A 21,602-nucleotide genomic window follows, 5' to 3' on the forward strand; every position below is an offset into this window, starting at 1 on the left:
CCTTTGGTTCCAAAACACTGTTTTATATACCGGTACTGCAGTGGAGACTGTTAAGTTGAACTTCCACCTAGAACTCTATGCTACATTAGTAAGCAACTTGAACAGTGGACTAGGCCTTGAACTGCAAGTTTTCTGCGAATCTAGCTTCACATAAAGCCTTGACCGATACGTGGCTACCGTGGGTCTTCCCCGCGGGTGGAGCTTATGCGTCATACTCCATGACCTTTCATGAGTTTACTAGAGAGAACCCTACTCTCATAGATTGCGATGTTTGACAATCAGACTCATATAGGTGTGTTGTTCAAAAGATATTCTGCAGGATAACATCTCTGCTTAAATAAGCCACTTAAAACACATTAAGATATACATCAACCTGCCATGTAGATTAGGAGAGTATTGCATCTTCATGGAGTGGTATTGTGAATAGTAAGGATACTCTCCTCTCAGTTGACCAACAGCTTGTCTTCCACATCTAATTCACGGGATCTCCGATCACAAAGAATAGGTTACCACTATGAACAACTCATATTGTGGGTCTCATACCCATATCCCTCGATGCATTATCTATCACATTACGTGATAGACCCTTGGTAAAAGGATATGCCAGATTTTTAGACGTTTGGATATAATCCAACGCAATAACTCCGGAGTTTTTCATTTTCCTGACAGACTTTAACCTTCTCTGAACGTGTCTTGATGACTTCATGTTATTCTTTGAACTGCTCACTTTCGTGATCACAGTTTGATTGTCGCAGTTCATAAGGACACGCAGTACAGGTTTCTCAACAACCGGCAAGTCATTCAAGAGCCGGCGAAGCCAATCTGCTTCAACCGTAGCTGTATCTAGTGCTATGAGTTCTGCTTCCATTGTTGACCTCGTTAAGATGGTCTGCTTGCAAGACTTCCAAGAAACGGCGCCACCTCCATGAGTGAATACATAACCGCTCGAGGCCTTTATCTCATCAGCATCTAAGATCCAGTTTGAGTTACTATACCCTTCAAGCACCCTTGGATGCCCGGTGTAGTGAATTCCATAATTTGCAGTGCCTTTCAAATAACGCAAAACTCTTTCTAGAGCTTTCCAATGCACATCTCCTGGTTTTGAAACAAACCGACTCAGTTTGCTAACAGCAAAAGAGATGTCAGGTCTTGTAGCACTGGCTAAGTACATAAGCGAGCCAATAATCTGAGAATACTTCAATTGGTCTCTAGCAATTCTTCGATTCTTTCGAAGCAACACACTAGCATCATATGGTGTTGGAGAGGGCTTGCAGTAACTATAGCCAAAGCGACTCAAGATCTTTTCCACATAGTGAGATTGAAGCAATGTAATCCCACCATCATCGTCTCTCAACAACTTGATGTTGAGAATGACATCAGCCACTCCTAAATCCTTCATCTCAAAACAACGAGATAGGAAATCCTTGACCTCCTTTTAATAACATTCAGATTGGTTCCGAAAATCAGTATGTCATCAACATACAAGCACAGGATAACTCCCTCGCCCCCACCATGGTGATAGTACACACATTTGTTAGCTTCGTTCACAACAAAGCCTGCAGCTGTTAAAGTTCTTTCAAACTTCTCATGCCACTGTTTGGGTGCTTGCTTAAGTCCGTACAAAGACTTCAGCAACTTGCACACTTTCCCTTCCTGACCATCTAGTACAAACCCATCTGGTTGTTCCATATAAATTTCCTCATCCAACTCTCCATTTAGGAAAGTAGTCTTAACATCCATTTGATGAATGAGAAGACCATGCGAGGCAGCTAGTGAAAGTAGAACTCGAATAGTGGTCAGTCGAGCCACAGGTGAGTAAGTATCAAAGATGTCTTCACCTTCCTTTTGGGTATAACCCTTAGCCACGAGCCGAGCCTTGTACTTCTCAATAGTACCATCAGGCCTAAGCTTTTCTTGAATACCCATTTGCATCCTATAGGTTTGCACCCATAAGGACGATCAGTTATCTCCCAGGTTTCATTCGCCAAGATGGAATCCATCTCGCTACGAACCGCTTCCTTCCAGTAGTCAGCATCTTCAGATGCATAGGCCTCTGAAATAGAACTGGGAGTGTCATCTATGAGATACACAAGAAAATCATCACCAAAGGACTTTGCAATCCTTTGTCTATTGCTACTTGTAGGAACTTCATTGTTCTCCTCCACAGGACTTTCAAAGTGTTCTATCGAAATGGCGGGTTTGGTAATTGTAACTGGTTCCTGATTCGATGAACTAGGCATCTCCTGATTAGATGAGGTAGCCATATCCTTCATGGGAAAGATATCTTCAAAGAAAGTCGCATCATTCGACTCCATGATCGTACCGACATGCATGTCAGGTACCTCAGATTTTACAACCAAGAATCTATAGCCAATGCTATGAAAAGCATATCCCAGGAAAACACAATCCACAGTCTTTGGTCCAAGCTTCTGTTTCTTTGAAATTGGAGCATTGACTTTCGCCAAACAACCCCATGTTCTCAGATAAGAGAGTTATAAAGTTTTCTTCTCCCATTCCTCGAATGGAGTTATCTCTTTGTTCTTTGTGGGGACTCGGTTCAGGACATGAAAGCACTTGAACAGAAGCACTTGAACCGTTGCCCATCAGCACGGTTGAAGTCCCTGCGGTCTGATAAGACGAAAACATGGAAATATCACCGCATACATGCACATTAGCACCCGTGTCAATCAACCAGTCAGGAGAATGACATACTGAAAGAATAGTGGGAAATATACCATACCCAACATCCTTAATGTTAGTGTCTCCAATGACAACATTAGCGGTATTGCCGCCTTTCTCCGGATGACGCTTGTCATAGCGATTAGGGTAACTAGGAGCCCAATGATCAGGATCCCCACACACATGACAAGAACCTTTCTTCTTGCCATTCTTCTTCTTGAAGTTTGTGTGTTGCACAGCCTTGTTCTTCCCATCAAACTTTGCTTTTCCATCAAACTTGCCCTTGTTCTTGAACTTGTTGGGCTGGAAGTTCTGCTTCTGTACCACATTGGCACTAGATCCTCCCTCAATACCTCGAGCACGTGTGTCCTTTGCTCTCGCCTTTTCTTCCACATCAAGAGTGCCAATGAGATCCGGGACGGAAAACTCCGGCCTCTTATGCTTCAGCAAGGTAGCGAAGTTTCTCCATGAAGGAGGAAGCTTAGTGATGATACCTCCGGCAACAAACTTGTCCGATAGCATACAACTGAAGTGCTCAAGTTCTCTAGCAAAAGACTGTATCTCATGAGCTTGCTCAACCACGGAGCGCTCTTCAGTCATCCTGTAATCATAGAATTGCTCCATGATGTACAGCTCAGTGCCAGCATCCGAGACCCCAAACTTGGCCTCGAGTGCATCCCACATATCTTTTCCATTATCAATTGACGCATAAGCATCAACTATGTTCTCACCAAGAACACTCAAGAGAGCAGCCTTAAACAGAGTATCCATTTTCTGAAAAGCTTGTGCCTGTTGAGCATCAAGCTCTTCTTCAGGTTTGCCGAGAGTGGCGTCATAGCAACTCATGGTTTGAAACCACAAGACTGCTCTCACGCGCCACCTCTTACAGTGGATACCCTCAAACATAGGAGGTCTCATGGAAGCAGCAAAACCACTTGGGGTAAATTGCCTACAATAAGGTTTTTGGATTGTTGGAAATATGAGCAATTTACCAAGTGATTTTATTCACAGAAATACTAGATAAAGCATGAGTAATATAATAGAGATAAAACAAGTCATGCGTTCTGACAGGGAGAAGGTAAATAGCTTCTGCATATATGAATCGTAGCCTAGCATATCTATAGCAGACAGTAGAACGAGTTGCATATATGAAGTAGAACCTATCATGTGTAGGACAAGGACTAGAACAAGGAACTGCGGCATAACCGTTAACAGGAAAGACAAGAACACGTACGGGACAGCAGCAGCAGATGCGCTGGACTTGGGGTCGGTGTCCTCGCCTGCCATGTCGTCGAGGAGGTCGTGGACGTCGGGGAAGAAGTCGTCGTCGGGAAAGTAGTCGTCGGCGACCGGATCGTCTGTGATGAAGCAGCCAGTAGTCGCGCTGAGCGCTCCCCAAAAACCTTATCACCCTTCTCCCGTACAGGACTCAAAAGGTGCGGTTTCGGAGGCCTACTGTCCCGACCTGCAGTGCACGCCGCAAGACGGGATGGGGAAGAACGTAGCAGCAGTGCAGTGCTCAGGAACTTGTGGCGAGAGGAGGAAGAGATTCTGGTGCGTCTCTCTGAGAGGAGCGACCTCCCTTTTATAGGCGCAAGAGAAGGAGGCGAGAGGCTGCGCCGGGAGCTGAAACAAACAGTCAGCACCCGAGTGACCTTTCGTATACCCGTAGTGCGTGGCAATGGCAAAAATTTAGATATCGGCTCGTTCCCGCAACCCACGGCGCGGCGCGGCGCGGCGCGTCGGGGCGAGGCGTGGCGTGGCGAGGCGGGCGGCGGAGGAGGAGCGCGCGTGGATATCCCTCTTGTTCTCATGCTCGTACAAGTGGGGAAAGAACCTCCCTTATAAGGAGGTCCAACTCCCACTAAACTAGCAATGTGGGACTAAACTTTAGTAGTATCCCTTGCCTTGCATAAATGGACTAAGTGGGCCTCTAGGATTTATTAGGAATTTCTGTGGGCTGAACAAAATAGACTAAATTCCAGCAGTATTTTGTGCTAGGGCGTGTCTAGGTTTCAATCGACCGAGATTTAACCAGATCCAGGTTAAGTGATATAACATACTCCCTTCATTCCACAGTGTAGTGCTTCCTCTATCCCCGTGCTTCAACTTTGACCGTAAATTTAACTACCAAAATCGATTGTGGCGGGAGCAAAAATTATATCAGCGAATTCGTATTCGAAAGAAGTTTTCAATATATAATTTTTTCTCCCGCCGCAGTTGGTCTCGTTGGTTAAATTTATGGTCAAAGTTGGACCTCGGAAAGCGCGGACGCACTATATTTTGGAATGGGGGGAGTATAAGAAAGAAAAAAGTTGCACGAATCTCAACGTAAGATCCTACAAATATAGCATCGACTAAGACTTGATTATGTCTCGGTCGATTGAAACATAGCAATCCCGTTTGTGCTAAACTTTAATCATAGATTTAACTAAAATATAATTCATTTTGGTGACAAGCATTTTATTTTTTTAGTTCGTATTTTTGGTGACATGCATTATTATTTTTAGTTAAATTTATGATCAAAGTTTAGCACAAAATACTAAGGGGACCAATAAATCAGGACGAAGGTAGTACTAAGGATTATATGACATGGAACCAGACAAAAATGGTATCTTCAGTGTGAAATCTGCCTATCATCTCATGATGACTTTGAATAGGGCAAGGACCTGATAGCCGGAGTCCTCGAGCTCGGTTAACAAGAACAAGTGATATATGGCCGTGTGGGAAACAAGTGCATCTGCAAAGGTCAAGATACACATGTGGCGAATGATACAAAACGACCTGGCGGTCAGGTCTGAGCTCTTTCAACGTCGGATCAAACCTGTTATTTTTTATGCTGTGTGCGGCCGAGAGGAGACGATGGTGCATCGCTTCTGGGCCTGCCAACATTCAGTTCAGCTCGGAGGATGTTGCGTTCAGAGTTGGGAGTTTTGGTGGTGACCCCGCCAAGTCAGATGGACTTCCAGAGCGCCCTAACCTCCTGGTTGCTGGACTAGTTCGCCATTGCTGACAATGAGGTGACCATGGTCCAGGCGGCCTATGGGATGTGGTTGGCAGGAAACGGTGAAAGAGGATCGCCCGCCACATGAAATATTGACTACGGTAAGGTTCACATGGCCTAGTGGAAGCTGGCGCATGAGGCGAGGGCGTCGCAACCGGATCCTATGATCGACCAGAAGTGGGAGCCCCCGAATGACGAATGGGTCAATATTGTTGGTATTGATCTAGAGGCCCAATGGACCAAAACGAAAATAAAAAGACCAGAAATAAAGTTACGTTAAATAGAGAAACAGGGAGGCCACGAACCAACGTTCGTACCCCTCGATCTCAACTTACGCGCCCTGATCGGGGGCACCCTAACCAACTATGGTTTTGGTCCCCTGTCGCCAGCGCACATAAAAAGATGGGGGAGCAGCCGACACCTACGCTAGACGAGTTCTTGTACAGTTTACTCTTACTCCCCACATCCCTAAACCCTAACCGATCTGGGGGAGCGCGGCACGACGGGAAGATCATCTCCAAGCGCTGCCCCTGTCCCAGGGCAGTGTTGGTGGCGCTCGGAGGGACGCCGCTACTTGCAGCGAGCATCTTCACTGAGCCTGCATCAAGCCTGCATCAAGCAGGCACGGGACTTCACATCGCCTACACCAATGGCTTCTTCCATTGGTGGTAAGAACTCAACCCCTCTCTGTTCATATGCAATTAGGTGATCTGAATTCTAGGCATAAGATCCAATCTATCCTACTGGATTAAGTCTAACAAATATCAACTCTGACTGTGCGGTCTCGAGACACCGAGAGAAAAGTGGATGAGGGGTAGTGTTGCGGGATCACAATGGCACGTTTATGGCCGGAGCATGCAATCATTTTCCTCACATCGTTGATCCGGAAGCAGTGGAGGTTCTGGCATGCCGGAGGGCTGTTGAAATGGCCGTCGAGTTTCAAGTCCAGAGAGCTCATGTGGAGCTGGACAACAAGGCGATGGTGCAAATGATCAACCAACCAATCCGGAACCTATCCGCTCTGGGGCCTTGGGTGCAAGATATCAAGGAGATGCTCAACTCGATGATGGAGTTCAAGGTTTCTTGGGTTCGTCGTTCTGGAACGTTGCCGCACATAAGGTAGCTAAAGTAGCGAAAATGCTACATCTACGCACACCTACGTTCTCCTTTACGTAAACTTCTTAATTATTAATCTCTCCTTCCTGATTTCAACTGGGTGAGCCCTCTGCCTCTAATTTTGCCCAACAAAGATATGCCACCTGGCCTATTACGTTAGTTACGAAGATTGATTACGTAGATGTAGCATTAATCCTAAAGTATGGGTAGGAGAAGAACAATGTGAGACTTGGTTGGCTTCGCCACCAGACTCTATTTTAGATGCAATTTCTAATGCCATTCCAAACTTTGTTTAAATAAAGCGGCAAGAAGTTCCCCTTAAAAAAATAAAGCCGCTCCTGTTCTCATCAGGTTCTACGTACGTACACTAGTGAACTACTTGTTCCTGACAGGAAGGGAACATAAGAAGAACATTTCGTCCAGCCCTTTGTGTCGTCCAATCTAATTTGTCTAAGGACTATGATCAAATCTCCGAGCGCTTTAGTCTCCGAATAGACCATCTTTGATTGCTATTTTGTGACTTTGATAATACATATAATTGATCATGTGTGGATTAACCTTGATCACTTCCAATCGGAGCTAGGTGCGTGGAGGAATTCATCTCTGCCCTAGATCATAGGCAAAGATCGGCACCAGCTGGTTCCCTACGTACACCTTAATATACCACTATGCCGGTCGTTCTTTCCTTGCTTCTGCCAATATGCAAGTGGAACCTAACTAACGGCACATATGGATAAGCACGTTTTACTCTTACTTAGTCAACTGTACATTGTTGGGCTTCATCAGCTGATCTTTTTGTGTATGCACTCTCTGCAGATTTTTTTTTTCGCCCAATGCTGGTGGAGATGAGGAGGAGCTTGGCTGAGACCAAGGTTGTCAGAATCATGATTTTGTTTTTGTTTCTGTGATTATACATTTTTATCCATATTTTGCTGCAGTTATTATTCTATGATTGTGATAGATCTAGGATCTAAGATTCTGTTAGTTAGGATCCTACAATTTGCAATCCTACTAGAGGGGTTTCGATCCAATTCAGGTTACAATTCTAACAACCTTGGCCGAGACTAAGGGTTTATGGTTGAGGCAGCAGAAATAACTATCTACATCGGGCTTTGAGGATGCCCGCCCAGTAGGGGCCGGGGTGTTGCACTAACAGACATAGATTAACAAAGAGGAGCCCCCAACCGGTGAAGCAAAGGACATAGATCCATTATGAAGTATGTTTATGTTGTATTTTTTATATTCAGAATGTAGCTTTTTCTATAAATTTGGTCAATTTTTCAAAGAAACTAACTTAGGACCATGTTTATAGGCCATATATGTTGGAACTATGATATCATTTTTTTGGTATTACTTAGCCAATCAGTGATTATTTTGTCATTGCACTCTTTTTTGCTCTGACAGTCATTAAGAAAAGCCATTGCTTTCTAGACTTGGAGGGATGATGCTCTGGTAAGGACAGGTTTTTTCTTCTTATTGGGTCATTATCCTCTTCTAACCTTTTCTTTTGCAAAAAGGCTCAATGTCACATAGTTAGTATCACTAGTACTTACAAACACACCTATAGAAAAAGATAAAATTACATTCAAATTTATGGGATGGGGGAGTCTTCTTCCTCTTGCATCCACAGGCGGCGCGCCATGAGTATAGCTCGATGGCACCCAGGCCTACACCTCGACAGAGCAAACTTTTCAAACCCAGAAGTTTGTAGAAGCAACAACTAGGAAGTCGTCTATGCGACCAAGAGACGTCGACGACCGCGATCTGCAAAGCAAATCGCCACGCTAGAGAGGAAAACCCCGATAACGTCATGTAAAATCTGAAGAACACGAATGTCGGCCATATTCAGGCAGATCCACCAGATAATTGAACCAACTAGATCCTAGAAGACCTGCCAGAGACACGGCTCCACATGCCCTCCGCCGGAGATAAACACACCAACAGAACGGGGAAAGAGCAGGATGAACATCGGGGACAACACCACTGCTTCGCCGCCCCAAACCGAACTCGAACTCCCTAAGAAACCTTAAAAATCACCGATGACGTTACATGATAGTTCTGGGTCTGATGTCGGCCTCACCACCGTCCAGGACCGTACACCGACTCACTCTTTTCCGGTGGCCTAGTCAGACCGTGTTGCTGTTGAAGATCACCACGCTAGATAACATATACCGCCATCGAGCATATCACATGCTGATAGCTGCAGCCCGACCACGAATCAGTGTTGCCGGCGCGCCACAACCCACCAGCTCCTCCATACATCCTCTCTCTCGTTGTCGGCGCCACGCGGGCTTTGACTGACGGCAGCGAAAGGGATCGGATCACAGGTGGTGGCTAGGGTTAGAGCATCTATAGCCGGGAGCAGCAAACCCCCCTCATACGCCCGGGCGGACGGCTCAGTCACTGACCGATCAAAAACCGACCCAGTCGGGTGCCTCAAACCGGCCTCAACGCCCGGACTGACTGGCTCCCATCATATCCAGCCCAAATATGCGGTGGATATGGGGAGGTCCAGGTGCATCCGTCCTATGAAACCCGGCCCACGCTTGCACAACCGACCCCACATATATTCGTCCCTATCCGCTACCCGGAAAAAAACCTGTTTCCTCTGCAAACTAAAACAGCAACATACTTGTGCAGTAGCCTACAGGTGCCTGCAAAGACTGTCGGTATGTCTAGCCACGTCCGTGCCCGGCATCATCACCGAATAACAGTTCGCGTAGATTTCGTGAGGTAAAGAGGCAAGACGCGGCGCGTCGATCGTTGTGGAAGCCGTGTTGGTTGTCCCACTTTTACCGATCGTGCCGCTTTCATCAGGTAGGTATATGTATATCAGCCGAGCCGAGCCATCGACCGAACGTCGACAGGGCGGGTGGGTGCTGCCAAGACGGGGATCCAAACTGCTGTCCCGAGTGCATGCATGCATCATGTCTGGCCGTCTGGGGGATTGTATATCTATCGATACGTCGATGCATACGATGTCGTGTCGTGTCCGAGCTAGTCTTCCAATCATATGATCGACATGCGCGGCAGGGACATACCAGGAGCAGCGCGGAGCGAGATATTTCTCTCATACTCCCTCCGTTCGAAATTACATGTCTCGAATATGGATGTATCTAGAACTAAAATATGTCTAGATACATCTATTTCTGCGACAAGTAATTCCGAACGGAGGAAGTAACTCAGTAGGCGTCTCAGAGAGCGCGTCCACATGTCACGGGCATGGCCGTGGACGCAGCTCCCATGCGTGTCTCCTGTCGCCTCTCATCTAATCGCACGGTTCGTATGGTCGAGCACGAGCAGGCGCCTACGTCCACACGGGAACGCTGGCTCTCACGTCCTCTCTGGAAATTAGCTAAACCTAACGTGTATGGCGGGAATCCACCCCTCAGCGCTGGTGACGTGGCGACGCTCCAGAACCTCACGATGTCAGTTTGTTTCTGCCGCAGTCATGTCGCGTCACATCGGATTGGCAATGTCAGATAGATGCAGAACCTGAACAGAGAAAAAAAACGTGACCCTTCATGTCAACAGCAAACGATCGAGGGAGCGCCTGGTGCTCGTTGCACGAGCAGTATCCCGGTCGCTATCGGTGCTCGATCCGCCGAACCGTAGTTTTTTGTTTTCGCTCACGGGTGACACCAGCAGTATCCCGATTCTTTATTTTCTCCCCCAGGCTCTTTGGAAGCGGCCATGCATCGTCTGACTCGTCGCGCGTAACCATATTTTGTTCGGTTGATCATCTTGGGAAGCTTCTGCATTTTTCAACGGAAATTGTATCCGTGATATTACTATGTATGCGATTTTGAAGTGTCGCTGTCTCTAAGGCAAGCGGCTGAGCTCCTCGTTTTGACTGGAGTAGTTGTTGATCGAGCAAAGCATGCATGACTCGATGGAGTGGAGACCGATCTATGATTGAATACTTTGGTCTGAAGGAAGAATATATTGGTCTTGAATTCGGCATTTTTTGTTTAGTCCACAAAATGTGGAGTGTGCCATGATTATGCTCGATCGATCTCCGCCGTGTACGTGTGCCTGTACATATCATCATCATCTAAAGAAGCGACTCGCGATTGCGACCTAGCGCTGCCACCGGATCCCTCCTTCGCCGCCACCTCCCCTCAATGCCTCTTTCTCCTCCGCCACACCTTCCTCCCCTCGTCGTCGCCTGAGGCTCCCTCCGGCAAAGTACGGATGGCTCGAAGGAAGGCGGCGGCGGGGCCCTTCTCTAGCTGCTCGACGCTGGTACGGCGGTTGCCATCCGTGGATAAGGGGCGGTGGTTCCTTTGGTGAGCCTTCCCCGTCCGGTGGTGCAGCGGGGCGGATGGGCTGCCGGGGATCGGTCCGGGTGGCCGGCGATTCATCGGTGAGTTGGTGCCGCGTTTTGCTGCCCAGCGGCCAACGGCGCCAAGCTACTCCTTCCTCCAACCCATGTTGCGTGCACTCCGTCTTACCGGACATGGTCATGCTGCTAGCATGTTACCGGGTTGGGACGGAGCGGGAGATGGGGATCCTGTTTGGGTTAATTCCCAGGTCGGCTCCTCCTGGCCGCGACGGCGACGATACCTGAGGGTGCCATTTTTCTTCTTGGAGACGTTGTCCGGGTCCGCCCTACCTTTTCTGTCCCCACGGTCTATTGGGTGAAAACCTAGGGCGGCGATGATGCTTTTGGCGCCGTGTCCTTCTTGAAGGCATCGTCGTGAGAGCTATGTGGCGGTGGAAACTGCTTGGATATGCGTCGGCAGTTGCAGATGGCGTGCCCCTCTTCCTCCAGGAGGTAGTTGTTCCGGGGGAACCCTAGATATGTGTCTCCGGATGGATGATGATGGAGACTTTGGTGTCGTTCTCCCTCTTGGGGGTATCGTCTTGGAGCACTGTTCATTGGAGAGGCCAACAGGTGGAGCGGTGTTTCATCGACCGCATTAATGACCGTGAGTCTCGGCGGCGTGGAGCGGTAGAGTCTTAGAGTTGGACGCGATTTGATCGACGCACGCAGGCTAGTGGCGCTGTCTGATGTCGTGGTCACGTCGACGGCAGATGGGACTGGAAAGATCCGTGCAGTTATCTCTTGTCTACCTAATATTAAAGGAGGGATTGTTTCACCACTTTTTTTGTCCAATCAACCGTTTCGTACGTCCTTTTCTATTCTGTTTCGTAAAAAAAAGAAAAAAAAAGGTGTGCCAAGGTGGGCTCGAACCGTGGTGGCCAACAACGGACGTACCAACTCTTCTATGCGATGGCATAAAAAATTAAAACTTCGCTTTGCTACTATTGAAACCACGATCCACATAAAAAAATTCTTTTTTTACGAGGGAAGATAATTTCTTTGATCAAGCCCATTAATAAGAGCAGCTAAAAATGCTTTCGTTGAGGTTCAAACTCACAACTTACACAGTAGGTAGCAAACAGCACAACCAACTCACCTAGCTTCTCCTTTTGTCAGGAAAGATGATCCGCTATCGAATAAAATAGTACCACCTCGCTCTTTTGGTTAAAATCTCACCGGTTTATATACAGGTGTAATTTATCGTAGAATCAAGAAGAAATAACGAACCCAGGTTGAGGTGTTGGCCCAACTAAAAAAAAAACTTATCCTAAGGAAACGAAGAAATTAAAGCATCAGAAATAAATTGGTGTGTGGCTACATGTGACAAATACAAGAAAGGTTGTGGCTAATAAGCCAAGAAAGCCTAGAAAGGCAGCGGAAATTCTCGGCAGCGCCGGGCGAGGTGATGCTTTTTTTATATAAACTGGAGAAGATGATTTTTGATACAAACTTCGCCAAGAAACGAACTGGATGTGAATTCACCTCGGTGTTGAGCTGAGCCATCCAGGAGTGTGTGTACTTCCATAGATGGCGCTTCCGTGTGTTCCGTTGGAGTTCCTCATCCGGTACATGGGCAACCCTGCTTCCGTGTGATCAAAGGAAGCCATGCCGGCAGCTACGCGTTGGTCCTGGTCGTTAAGAGGCGTGGGACGGTGCAACTCCAACCTCGGCCTTTTCCTCGACTAGGTTTTGATGAGTTTCATCCGGAAGCCAAGGTGCTTACGGACTCCAAGTATATTCACCAAAGCTTTCTCTACAATTTAAGGTAATCTATGTGTCTTACGGGGATGCATGCATACATTGAACATACATTTTTTTATTACGGCAAAGCTAAAATCCTGCCGACCGATGGTTTGCAACAGGCGCGTACGACCTGATGGCCCTTCGATCCCCCACGTAAGACGCAGGCAGCCGCTCGATAATTTCTTTCACTGTCACGCACGAGAAAAAGAAAGCTCTCTGTGAGCGATCGGAACGCCCGCCGCCGCCCATCCCGCGAGCGCCGCCGCCGGCTGCCACCTCCCTCCGACCCGTACAACCCCCAATCGAGTCCCTCAATCTTTCATCTCCATCCACGCGAGATTCTGCTCCTTCCGCGCCATGGCTGCCATGGCCGAGCTCAGCCAGCTCCGGCTGTGAGAGGAAGAGAAACGGGAGAGGGAGAAGTCCAGGCGCCCACCACCGCCGGCTGCATCGACCTCAGGCTGGATCCGCTGCCCACCATCGCCGCATGTGCCTCGACCTCGGGCTGCATCCGCCGCCCATCATTACCGCCGGTGCCTGCCGCTCGGGCGGAAGAGGGAGCCGTCGTGTCGCTGCTCGCCTCGCGCGTCTGAGGGAGCGGTTGCAGCAACGGCAGTTTTGGCCTCTGAAGAAATTGCAGCAGCTTGCGTGTGATGGAGTGACTGCACTTTTGGCCTCTGAATAAATTGCAGATTTGACCTCTGAAGCAACTGCACTTTGCTTCCAATTAGAATACCAAATGAGCAGCGGCAGTAACAGCTAGAACATGCGTACAAATGCATCATTTCAATCCAGAAAATTCTGTTTTCTAGTGTTCTTTTATCTGAAGAAAGTGTATGAGGCCAAGGTCTACTATTAGTTTTCAGAAAATTCAGACTTTCATTGTTCCATTCTCTCTTTGTGAAATGCAGCTTGGGTAAATTAAGAGGTAAATTTAGTTTCAACAGATAAATCCGAGGGACAATAGATGTAGTTTGTGTCAAGTAGATGTCCTATTATATTTACGAAAATGCTAAAATCCGAACCCAGATAACTTCTATGTAAATAGTATGATAATTTAGACATCACGGAGCTGATAATTTGCATACAAACACCTAGGGGTAATTTTAACCCGGGGAATAAGTTGTTGAAAAACATCCCTGATAACTTATTTGTAAATCGCATGGTAATGTACACATCGAAAACCTCATAATTTAGGTACAAACAGCACAAAAACTTTAACACATGCAAAAAAGTTGTTAAAAACATACCACCGATAACTTTTCGTGTAAATAACACGATAATATAGGCTCCTGTACATAATAACTTAGGTTCAAACATCACGATAACTCTGCCTCATAAAAAAAAGTTGTTGAAAATATAGTATCGATAACTTCTTTGTAAATAGCATGATAATTTAGGCACCACAGAGCTGATAAGTTGCATATAAACATCGAGGGGTAATTTTAACCCGGGGAATAAGTTGTTAAAAACACCCCTGGTAACTTATTTTTGTAAATCGCATGGTAATATATACATCACATACCTGATAATTTAGGTACAAATACCACGATAACTTTGACACGTGAATTTTTGTTGTTGTTGAAAATATACTCTCTTTGTAAATAACATGGTAATATACACTCCCGGACTTGATAACTTATGTACAAACACCACGATAACTTTGCCCCGTGAAAAAAGTTGTTAAAAATATACTTCGGTAACATCTGTGTAAATAATAACATGGTAATATATGCCCCCAGACCTGATAACTTAGATACAAACACTACTAACTTTGACTCGGGGAAAAAGATGTTAAAAACATACCACTGGTAACTTTTTGTGTAATAAGCATGATAATATAGGCTCCTGGACCTAATAAGTTAGGTACAAACACCACGATAACTTTGACCCGTAAAAAAAAGTTGTTGAAAATATACCACTAATTTCTTTCTCATGTAAATAACATGATAATATACACTCTCAGACCTGATAACTTAGATACAAACACCACGATAACTTTGACTCACGTAACAAAGTTGTTTGCAAACATACTCCGGTAACATCAGTATAAATAACATGGTAATATAGGCTCTCGGACCTGATTATTTAGGTACAAACACCTCGATAACTTTGACCCGTGAACAAAAGTTGATGAAAACAAAGTTTGGTTGGATCTGTGTAAATAACACGGTAATATACGCATAGCAGAGCTGATAACTTATTTAGCCCAGGCATGATAATTTTTGACCCAAAAAAAAGTATCCGAACCATGCCAAAAAAACATGGTCTCGCCGTGGCGGATTTTTTTGTAAAAACAGATTTAGGATCTAACAAGCGGTCTGAGCTATAAAACATTTTAAAATTTCAAAATAAAAACAATCTATGATGACATTAGCTTTTCCGCACTTTTTATGCCCGGAATCAGGGGAGAAAGCTGGAAGAAGTCATTTTTATGGCCAGAATTTTGCCTATGTAAACATTGTGGTAATTTATGTACCATATATGTGATAACTTGCATACCCAGGCGTGGTAACATTTTGCCTCAGAAAAAAAAGTTGTCGAAACATATCAACATGGGATCTAGTTTCGAAGGTCTCGTCGCGCCGAATTTTTTATGTGAAAACAATTTTTCGATCGGACGGACGGTTTGAACTACAAAACATTTTGGAAATTCAAAATATGAGAGAATCTAGAGTGATGTCATCAATTTTGTCTTACATGCATGCATATAATTAGGCATTGTATTAAGAGTCATGACATGTGCATGAAGAGAGAGAAAAATTAGTAATCACATGTGAAGAAAAGTGGCTGCATGCACTCGCGACCGCATGCATGCACGCACTAGTTAAGTCGTCCTGATTTGTTGTTTAAAATCCGAACGACTGCGCGTTAGTACAGTCCATTAATGAAACCCACAATATGAAACATTGCTATATGTACTCCTTCAACTTATCAAAAAGTATATATCCAGCACAGCTGGTACGCCTAGATTAAGCAAATGCGAAAAATAAATCTCAGTTGCACAGCTCTTACTACAACATGCTGCGACACATCATTTATTATGCTTCTTCAAAAGAAAACAGATGTTGCTTTGACCCAATTTCTATCTGTAGGTATATGGTAGAGTAGGAGGAATAAATAATCTATATCTCTATCTCTTCTCTACCTGCATCAAACTCTAATACTACGCACTAGCTCCAGGAGATTGAGAGCATCAACATAGTTACATGGAGGACTCAGGAGATGACCGAAGGGGGAGAGAGATTTATTACCCCACTAATTATTGCAATGCACGTCCCTATTTACTAGATATTTATGCACTGGTGCAATGTAAGGCATGTTTGCTATAAAAGTAAAGAGTACGACATGTTCAGTTAGATTTTGATTTTTGCATAGAGAAAAGAGACACCACCCGGTGCGAATAGTATACATGTATTATACCATGGGTCGGAACTAAGCGGTCTCTTGTGAAAATATGAGCTGGACTGAGAGGTCTTGGGCCATTATAGGTGTGATTGTTTTTTTCCCGTTGCAACGCACGGACATGTTTGCTAGTTCCTCCTGAAGACGGGATGGCGGAAGATGGCATCGGCAGATCCTAGAGCGTGCGTAGGCGGTGCATGTTATGGGACGCCTAAACCGGATGGTCTTCAGGCCACTAGATTAGATTGTGTCTGTTCTGCGGACAGGGCACATCTGTATGCTTGTAGGTGTAGCGACTTTGTTCGCCTAGAAGGAGGCTTCGATTGATCCTTGTATTGATTAATAAAGATGGCGTGTGCATCATGTTGATACAGAGGTCGGGGGTAATCCTTTTTTTCGAAAAAAAATCTAAAGCAAATCGCTCATATTCGAACTTGGACGTCGATCAAAAAGCTTTTGTATGTAATATGTATACATGTGTGCAGTGTGCATTTTCTCTGGTAGCCAGGAAGTATCAAGCTAGAATGCAAGCCAGAGCTTTTGTACTCAGGACGTATGTCTATCAGACAAACCTGCAGTGGACACAAATCTTCCAGTGACTAGCTCACATTCTCCACGGGAGAAGTCCTCTTCCATTATCTAAACAAAGTTCTCCACGGGTGAGCATGCAGTAGCAGTATCAACCTCTCATATTTCTGCACGTGTGTTGAGGGCGAGGATAGCGAAAGCAACAGACGGCGAAGGCGACGGGCCTGGCCATGGCCTCGTCTCGTCGATCGGGTAGAAAACTGAAGCCGGTGCGCAAAGAAACAAAGAAAAAACCTCTGAAGAACAAGTGCACCAGTCCGTATATTATTACACCGCGAAAGGATTTCGGCCAAGAACAGCTGCTCGCTCGTTGGGTAGATCAAGATCTTCATGTGAAGATTAATTGAGCTTTAACCTCGTATATAATACTCCATCAAACACTTGTGTGTAGTTTTCGGAATAGATTCAAAACAAAATATACTACTACATCACATGCATATTGGCATATATATAGCTAGCTAGCTTTGCCGAGGAAGACGTATGTCCGAAGCATCACCTCGTCTCAAGAAGCAGACATCAACTCGGGGGGACGGCACCGAGGCGCGGTGGTGCCCGGACGCTGACGCTACCGTCGCCGGCGCTGTCGGCCGCGACGAGGACGATGAGGTGGCCCGGTGCTTCTCGCACGCGGTGCGCCTAAGCATCCGGCACATGCCCTCGGCCACGCGCTCCGCGGGGCCGCCGCGCCTGAACATGCGGCAGAAGGCCATGTGCGCCCGCACGGCCTCCTCCACGCCCATGGCCGCGGTGCGCTTGCTGCGGCCGGCCTCGTACTTGACGGCCTCGGAGCACAGCCCGCACAGCCACCTGCCCCCGAAGCAGGCCCTCACGCCGCCAATGTACTCGCCGGTGCACTCCTCCTCCAGGCCGCAGCACTCGCAGCTCACCACCACCGCCGGATCTACAGCCTCCATGCCTAACTTAGAAAGTTGGATTATTACCTAGAAAACCACGGCGGACTCTTCTTCTTGGACTGGTTAATCAAGAAGAAGAAGAAGAATAAGAAGATGATGAAGAAGGTTCTCTTGTGCTTTTGGTGCTGTGCTTTGTGTGGTGTGTGCAGCGGTAGGTACGTTTAGATATCGATTAGGAGGCCCAGGGCACCTCTGCTCTCCCGCGCTGTCATGGCGACTGCGACCCGAGCGAAGAACAGTTTGTTTTGTCACATGGACTCATGTACCACCGCTCATCGGCCGGCCGGGTGACACGTCCACCAGGTGCATGCCGTGTTGCCTGATATTTTTGCCCGTTTACATTATGCAAGCTGCTACTACCTCAGTCCCGATTTATTGGTCTCCTCAGTATTTTGTGCTAGGGTGTGTCTAGGTCTCAGTCGACTGACATTTAACCAGGTCTAAGTTAAGTGATATAACATGTAAGAAAGAAAAAAGAAAAATTTGCACGGATCTCAACGTAAGATCCTACAAATATAGCATCGTCTAAGACTTGGTTATGTCTCAGTCGATTGAGACATAGCAATCCTGGTTGTGCTAAACTTTAACCACATATTTAACTAAAAATAATAATGTTCCTTTTGGTGACATGCATTATTAATTTTAGTTAAATCTATGATCAAAGTTTAGCACAAAATACTAAGGGGACCAATAAATCAAGACGAAGGTAGCACTAAGGATTATATGACATGGAGCTAGATAAAAATGGTAACTTCAGTGTGAAATCTGCTTATCATCTCATGATGGCTTTGAATAGGGCAAGGACCTGATAGCCAGCCGGAGTCCTCGTCGGTTAACAAGAACAAGGGATATATGGCCCCGTGGGAAAGAAGTGCACCTGCAAAGGCCAAGATACACATGTGGCGAATGATACAAAACGACTTGGTGGTCAGGTCTGAGCTCTTTCAACGTCGGATCATACCTGGTATTTTTTATGTTGTGTGCGGCCGAGAGGAGACGATGATGCATCGTTTCTGGGCCTGCCAACATTCAGTTCAGCTCGGGGGATGTTGTGTTCGGAGTTGGGAGTTTCAGTGGTGACCCTGCCAAGTCAGATGGACTTCCAGAATGCCCTAGCCTCCTGGTTGCCGGACTGGTTCGCCATTGCTGTTGATGAGGAGAAGGAGACCATGGTCCTCGCGGCCTACGGGTTGTGGTTGGCAAGAAACGATGAAAGAGACAGGAAGAGGATCTCCCGTCACATGAGATACTACGGTAAGGTTCACATGGCCGACTGGAAGCTGGCAGATGAGGCGAGGGCGTTGCAACCGGAGCCTATGACGACTAGAGGTGGGAGCCCCCGAATGACGAATGGGTCAATATCAACTTTGACTGTGCGGTCTCGAGACACGGAGAGAAAGGTGGATGAGGGGTACTGTTGCGAGATCACAAGGGCGCGTTTATGGCCGGAGCATGCCATCATTTTCCTCACATTGCTGATCCGGAAGCAGTGCAGGTTCTGGCTGTTGGGGAACGTAGTCATTTCAAAAAAATTTCTACGCACACGCAAGATCATGGTGATGCATAGCAACGAGAGGGGACAGTGTTGTCTACGTATCCTCGTAGACCGAAGCGGAAGCGTTGACGCAACGTAGAGGAAGTAGTCGTACGTCTCCCCGGTCCAACCGATCCAAGCACCGTTACTCCGGCACCTCCGAGTTCTTGGCACACGTTCAGCTCGATGACGCTCCCCGGGCTCCGATCCAGCAAAGCTTCGGGGAGGAGTTATGTCAGCACGACGGCGCGGTGACGATCTTGATGTTCAACCGTCGCAGGGCTTCGCCTAAGCACCGCTACAATATGACCGAGGTGGAATATGATGGAGGGGGGCACCGCACACGGCTAAGGAACGATTACGAAGATCAACTTGTGTGTTCTAGGGTGCCCCCTGCCCCCGTATATAAAGGAGCCAAGGGGAGGGGGCGGCCGGCCAAGGAGGGCGCGCCAAGGGGGAGTCCTACTCCCACCGGGAGTAGGACTCCCTTCTTTCCTAGTTGGAAAAGGAGAAGTGGGAAAGAGGAGGAAGAGGGAAAGGAAAGGGGGGGGGGGGGCGCCCCCCTCTCCTTGTCCTATTTGGACTAGGGAGGGGAGGGGCGCGCGGCCACCTCTTGCCTCCTTTCCTCTTCTCCCTTAGGGCCCATGTAGGCCCAATAACCCCCCCCCGGGGGGGGGGGGGGTTCTGGTAACCCCCGATACTCCGGTAAAATCCCAATTTCACCCGGAACGATTCCGATATCCAAATATAGGCTTCCAATATATCGATCTTTATGTCTCGACCATTTCGAGACTCCTCCTCATGTCCATGATCACATCCGGGACTCCGAACAACCTTCGGTACATCAAAATACATAAACTCATAACGAAATTGTCATCATAACGTTAAGCGTGCGGACCCTATGGTTCGAGAACAATGTAGACATGACCGAGACACGTCTCCGGTCAATAACCAATAGCGGAACCTGGATGCTCATATTGGTTCCTACATATTCTATGAAGTTGTTTATCGGTCAGACCGCATAACAACATACGTTGTTCCCTTTGTCATCGGTATGTTACTTGCCCGAGATTCGATGGTCGGCATCTCAATACCTAGTTCAATCTCGTTACCGGCAAGTCTCTTTACTCGTTCTGTAATACATCATCTCAAAACTAACTCATTAGTTGCAATGCTTGCAAGGCTTATGTGATGTGCATTACCGAGAGGGCCCAGAGATACCTCTCCGACAATCGGAGTGACAAATCCTAATCTCGAAATACGCCAACCCAACATGTACCTTTGGAGACACTTGTAGAGCTCCTTTATAATCACCCAGTTACGTTGTGACGTTTGGTAGCACACAAAGTGTTCCTCCGGTAAATGGGAGTTGCATAATCTCATAGTCATAGGAACATGTATAAGTCATGAAGAAAGCAATAGCAACATACTAAACGATCGAGTGCTAAGCTAATGGAATGGGTCATGTCAATCACATCATTCTCCTAATGATGTGATCCCGTTAATCAAATGACAACTCTTTGTCTATGGTTAGGAAACATAACCATCTTTGATTAACGAGCTAGTCAAGTAGAGGCATACTAGTGACACTCTGTTTGTCTATGTATTCACACATGTATTATGTTTTCGGTTAATACAATTCTAGCATGAATAATAAACATTTATCATGAAATAAGGATATAAATAATAAATTTATTATTGCCTCTAGGGCATATTTCCTTCAGTCTCCCACTTGCACTAGAGTCAATAATCTAGTTCACATTGCCATGTGATTTAACACCAATAGTTCACATCATTATATGACCAACACTCAAAGGGTTTACTAGAGTCAATAATCTAGTTCACATCGCTATGTGATTAACACCCAAAGAGTACTAAGGTGTGATCATGTTTTGCCTGTGAGAGAAGTTTAGTCAACGGGTCTGCCATATTCAGATCCGTATGTATTTTGCAAATTTCTATGTCAACAATGCTCTGCACGGAGCTACTTTAGCTAATTGCTCCCACTTTCAATATGCATCCAGATTGAGACTAAGAGTCATCCGGATCAGTGCCAAAACTTGTATCGACGTAACCCTTTTACGACGAACCTTTTGTCACCTCCATAATCAAGAAACATATACTTATTCCACTAAGGATAATTTTGACCGCTGTCCAGTGATCTACTCCTAGATCACTATTGTACTCCCTTGCTTAACACAGTGTAGGGTATACAATAGATCTGGAACACAGCATGGCATAATTTATAGAACCTATGGCTGAGACATAGGGAATGACATTCATTCTCTTTCT

At 46.4% G+C, this 21,602-nt stretch overlaps 1 protein-coding gene across 1 annotated transcript; it reads right to left on the bottom strand.

The window, feature by feature from the left end:
- Positions 1 to 17,320: 17,320 nt before the first annotated feature.
- Positions 17,321 to 17,776, bottom strand: LOC123050847 (uncharacterized). Its single transcript, XM_044473604.1, has one exon. The coding sequence runs from the start codon at positions 17,774 to 17,776 to the stop codon at positions 17,321 to 17,323; it is 456 nt and encodes a 151-aa protein (XP_044329539.1).
- Positions 17,777 to 21,602: the final 3,826 nt, after the last annotated feature.

This window comes from Triticum aestivum, chromosome 1A (assembly GCF_018294505.1).
Source record: "Triticum aestivum cultivar Chinese Spring chromosome 1A, IWGSC CS RefSeq v2.1, whole genome shotgun sequence".
Lineage (NCBI taxonomy): Eukaryota > Viridiplantae > Streptophyta > Magnoliopsida > Poales > Poaceae > Triticum > Triticum aestivum.

Excerpts from the sequence above, each read along its gene's own strand:
- LOC123050847 (XM_044473604.1), bottom strand. The coding sequence starts at position 17,776 with ATGGAGGCTGTAGATCCGGCGGTGGTGGTGAGCTGCGAGTGCTGCGGC.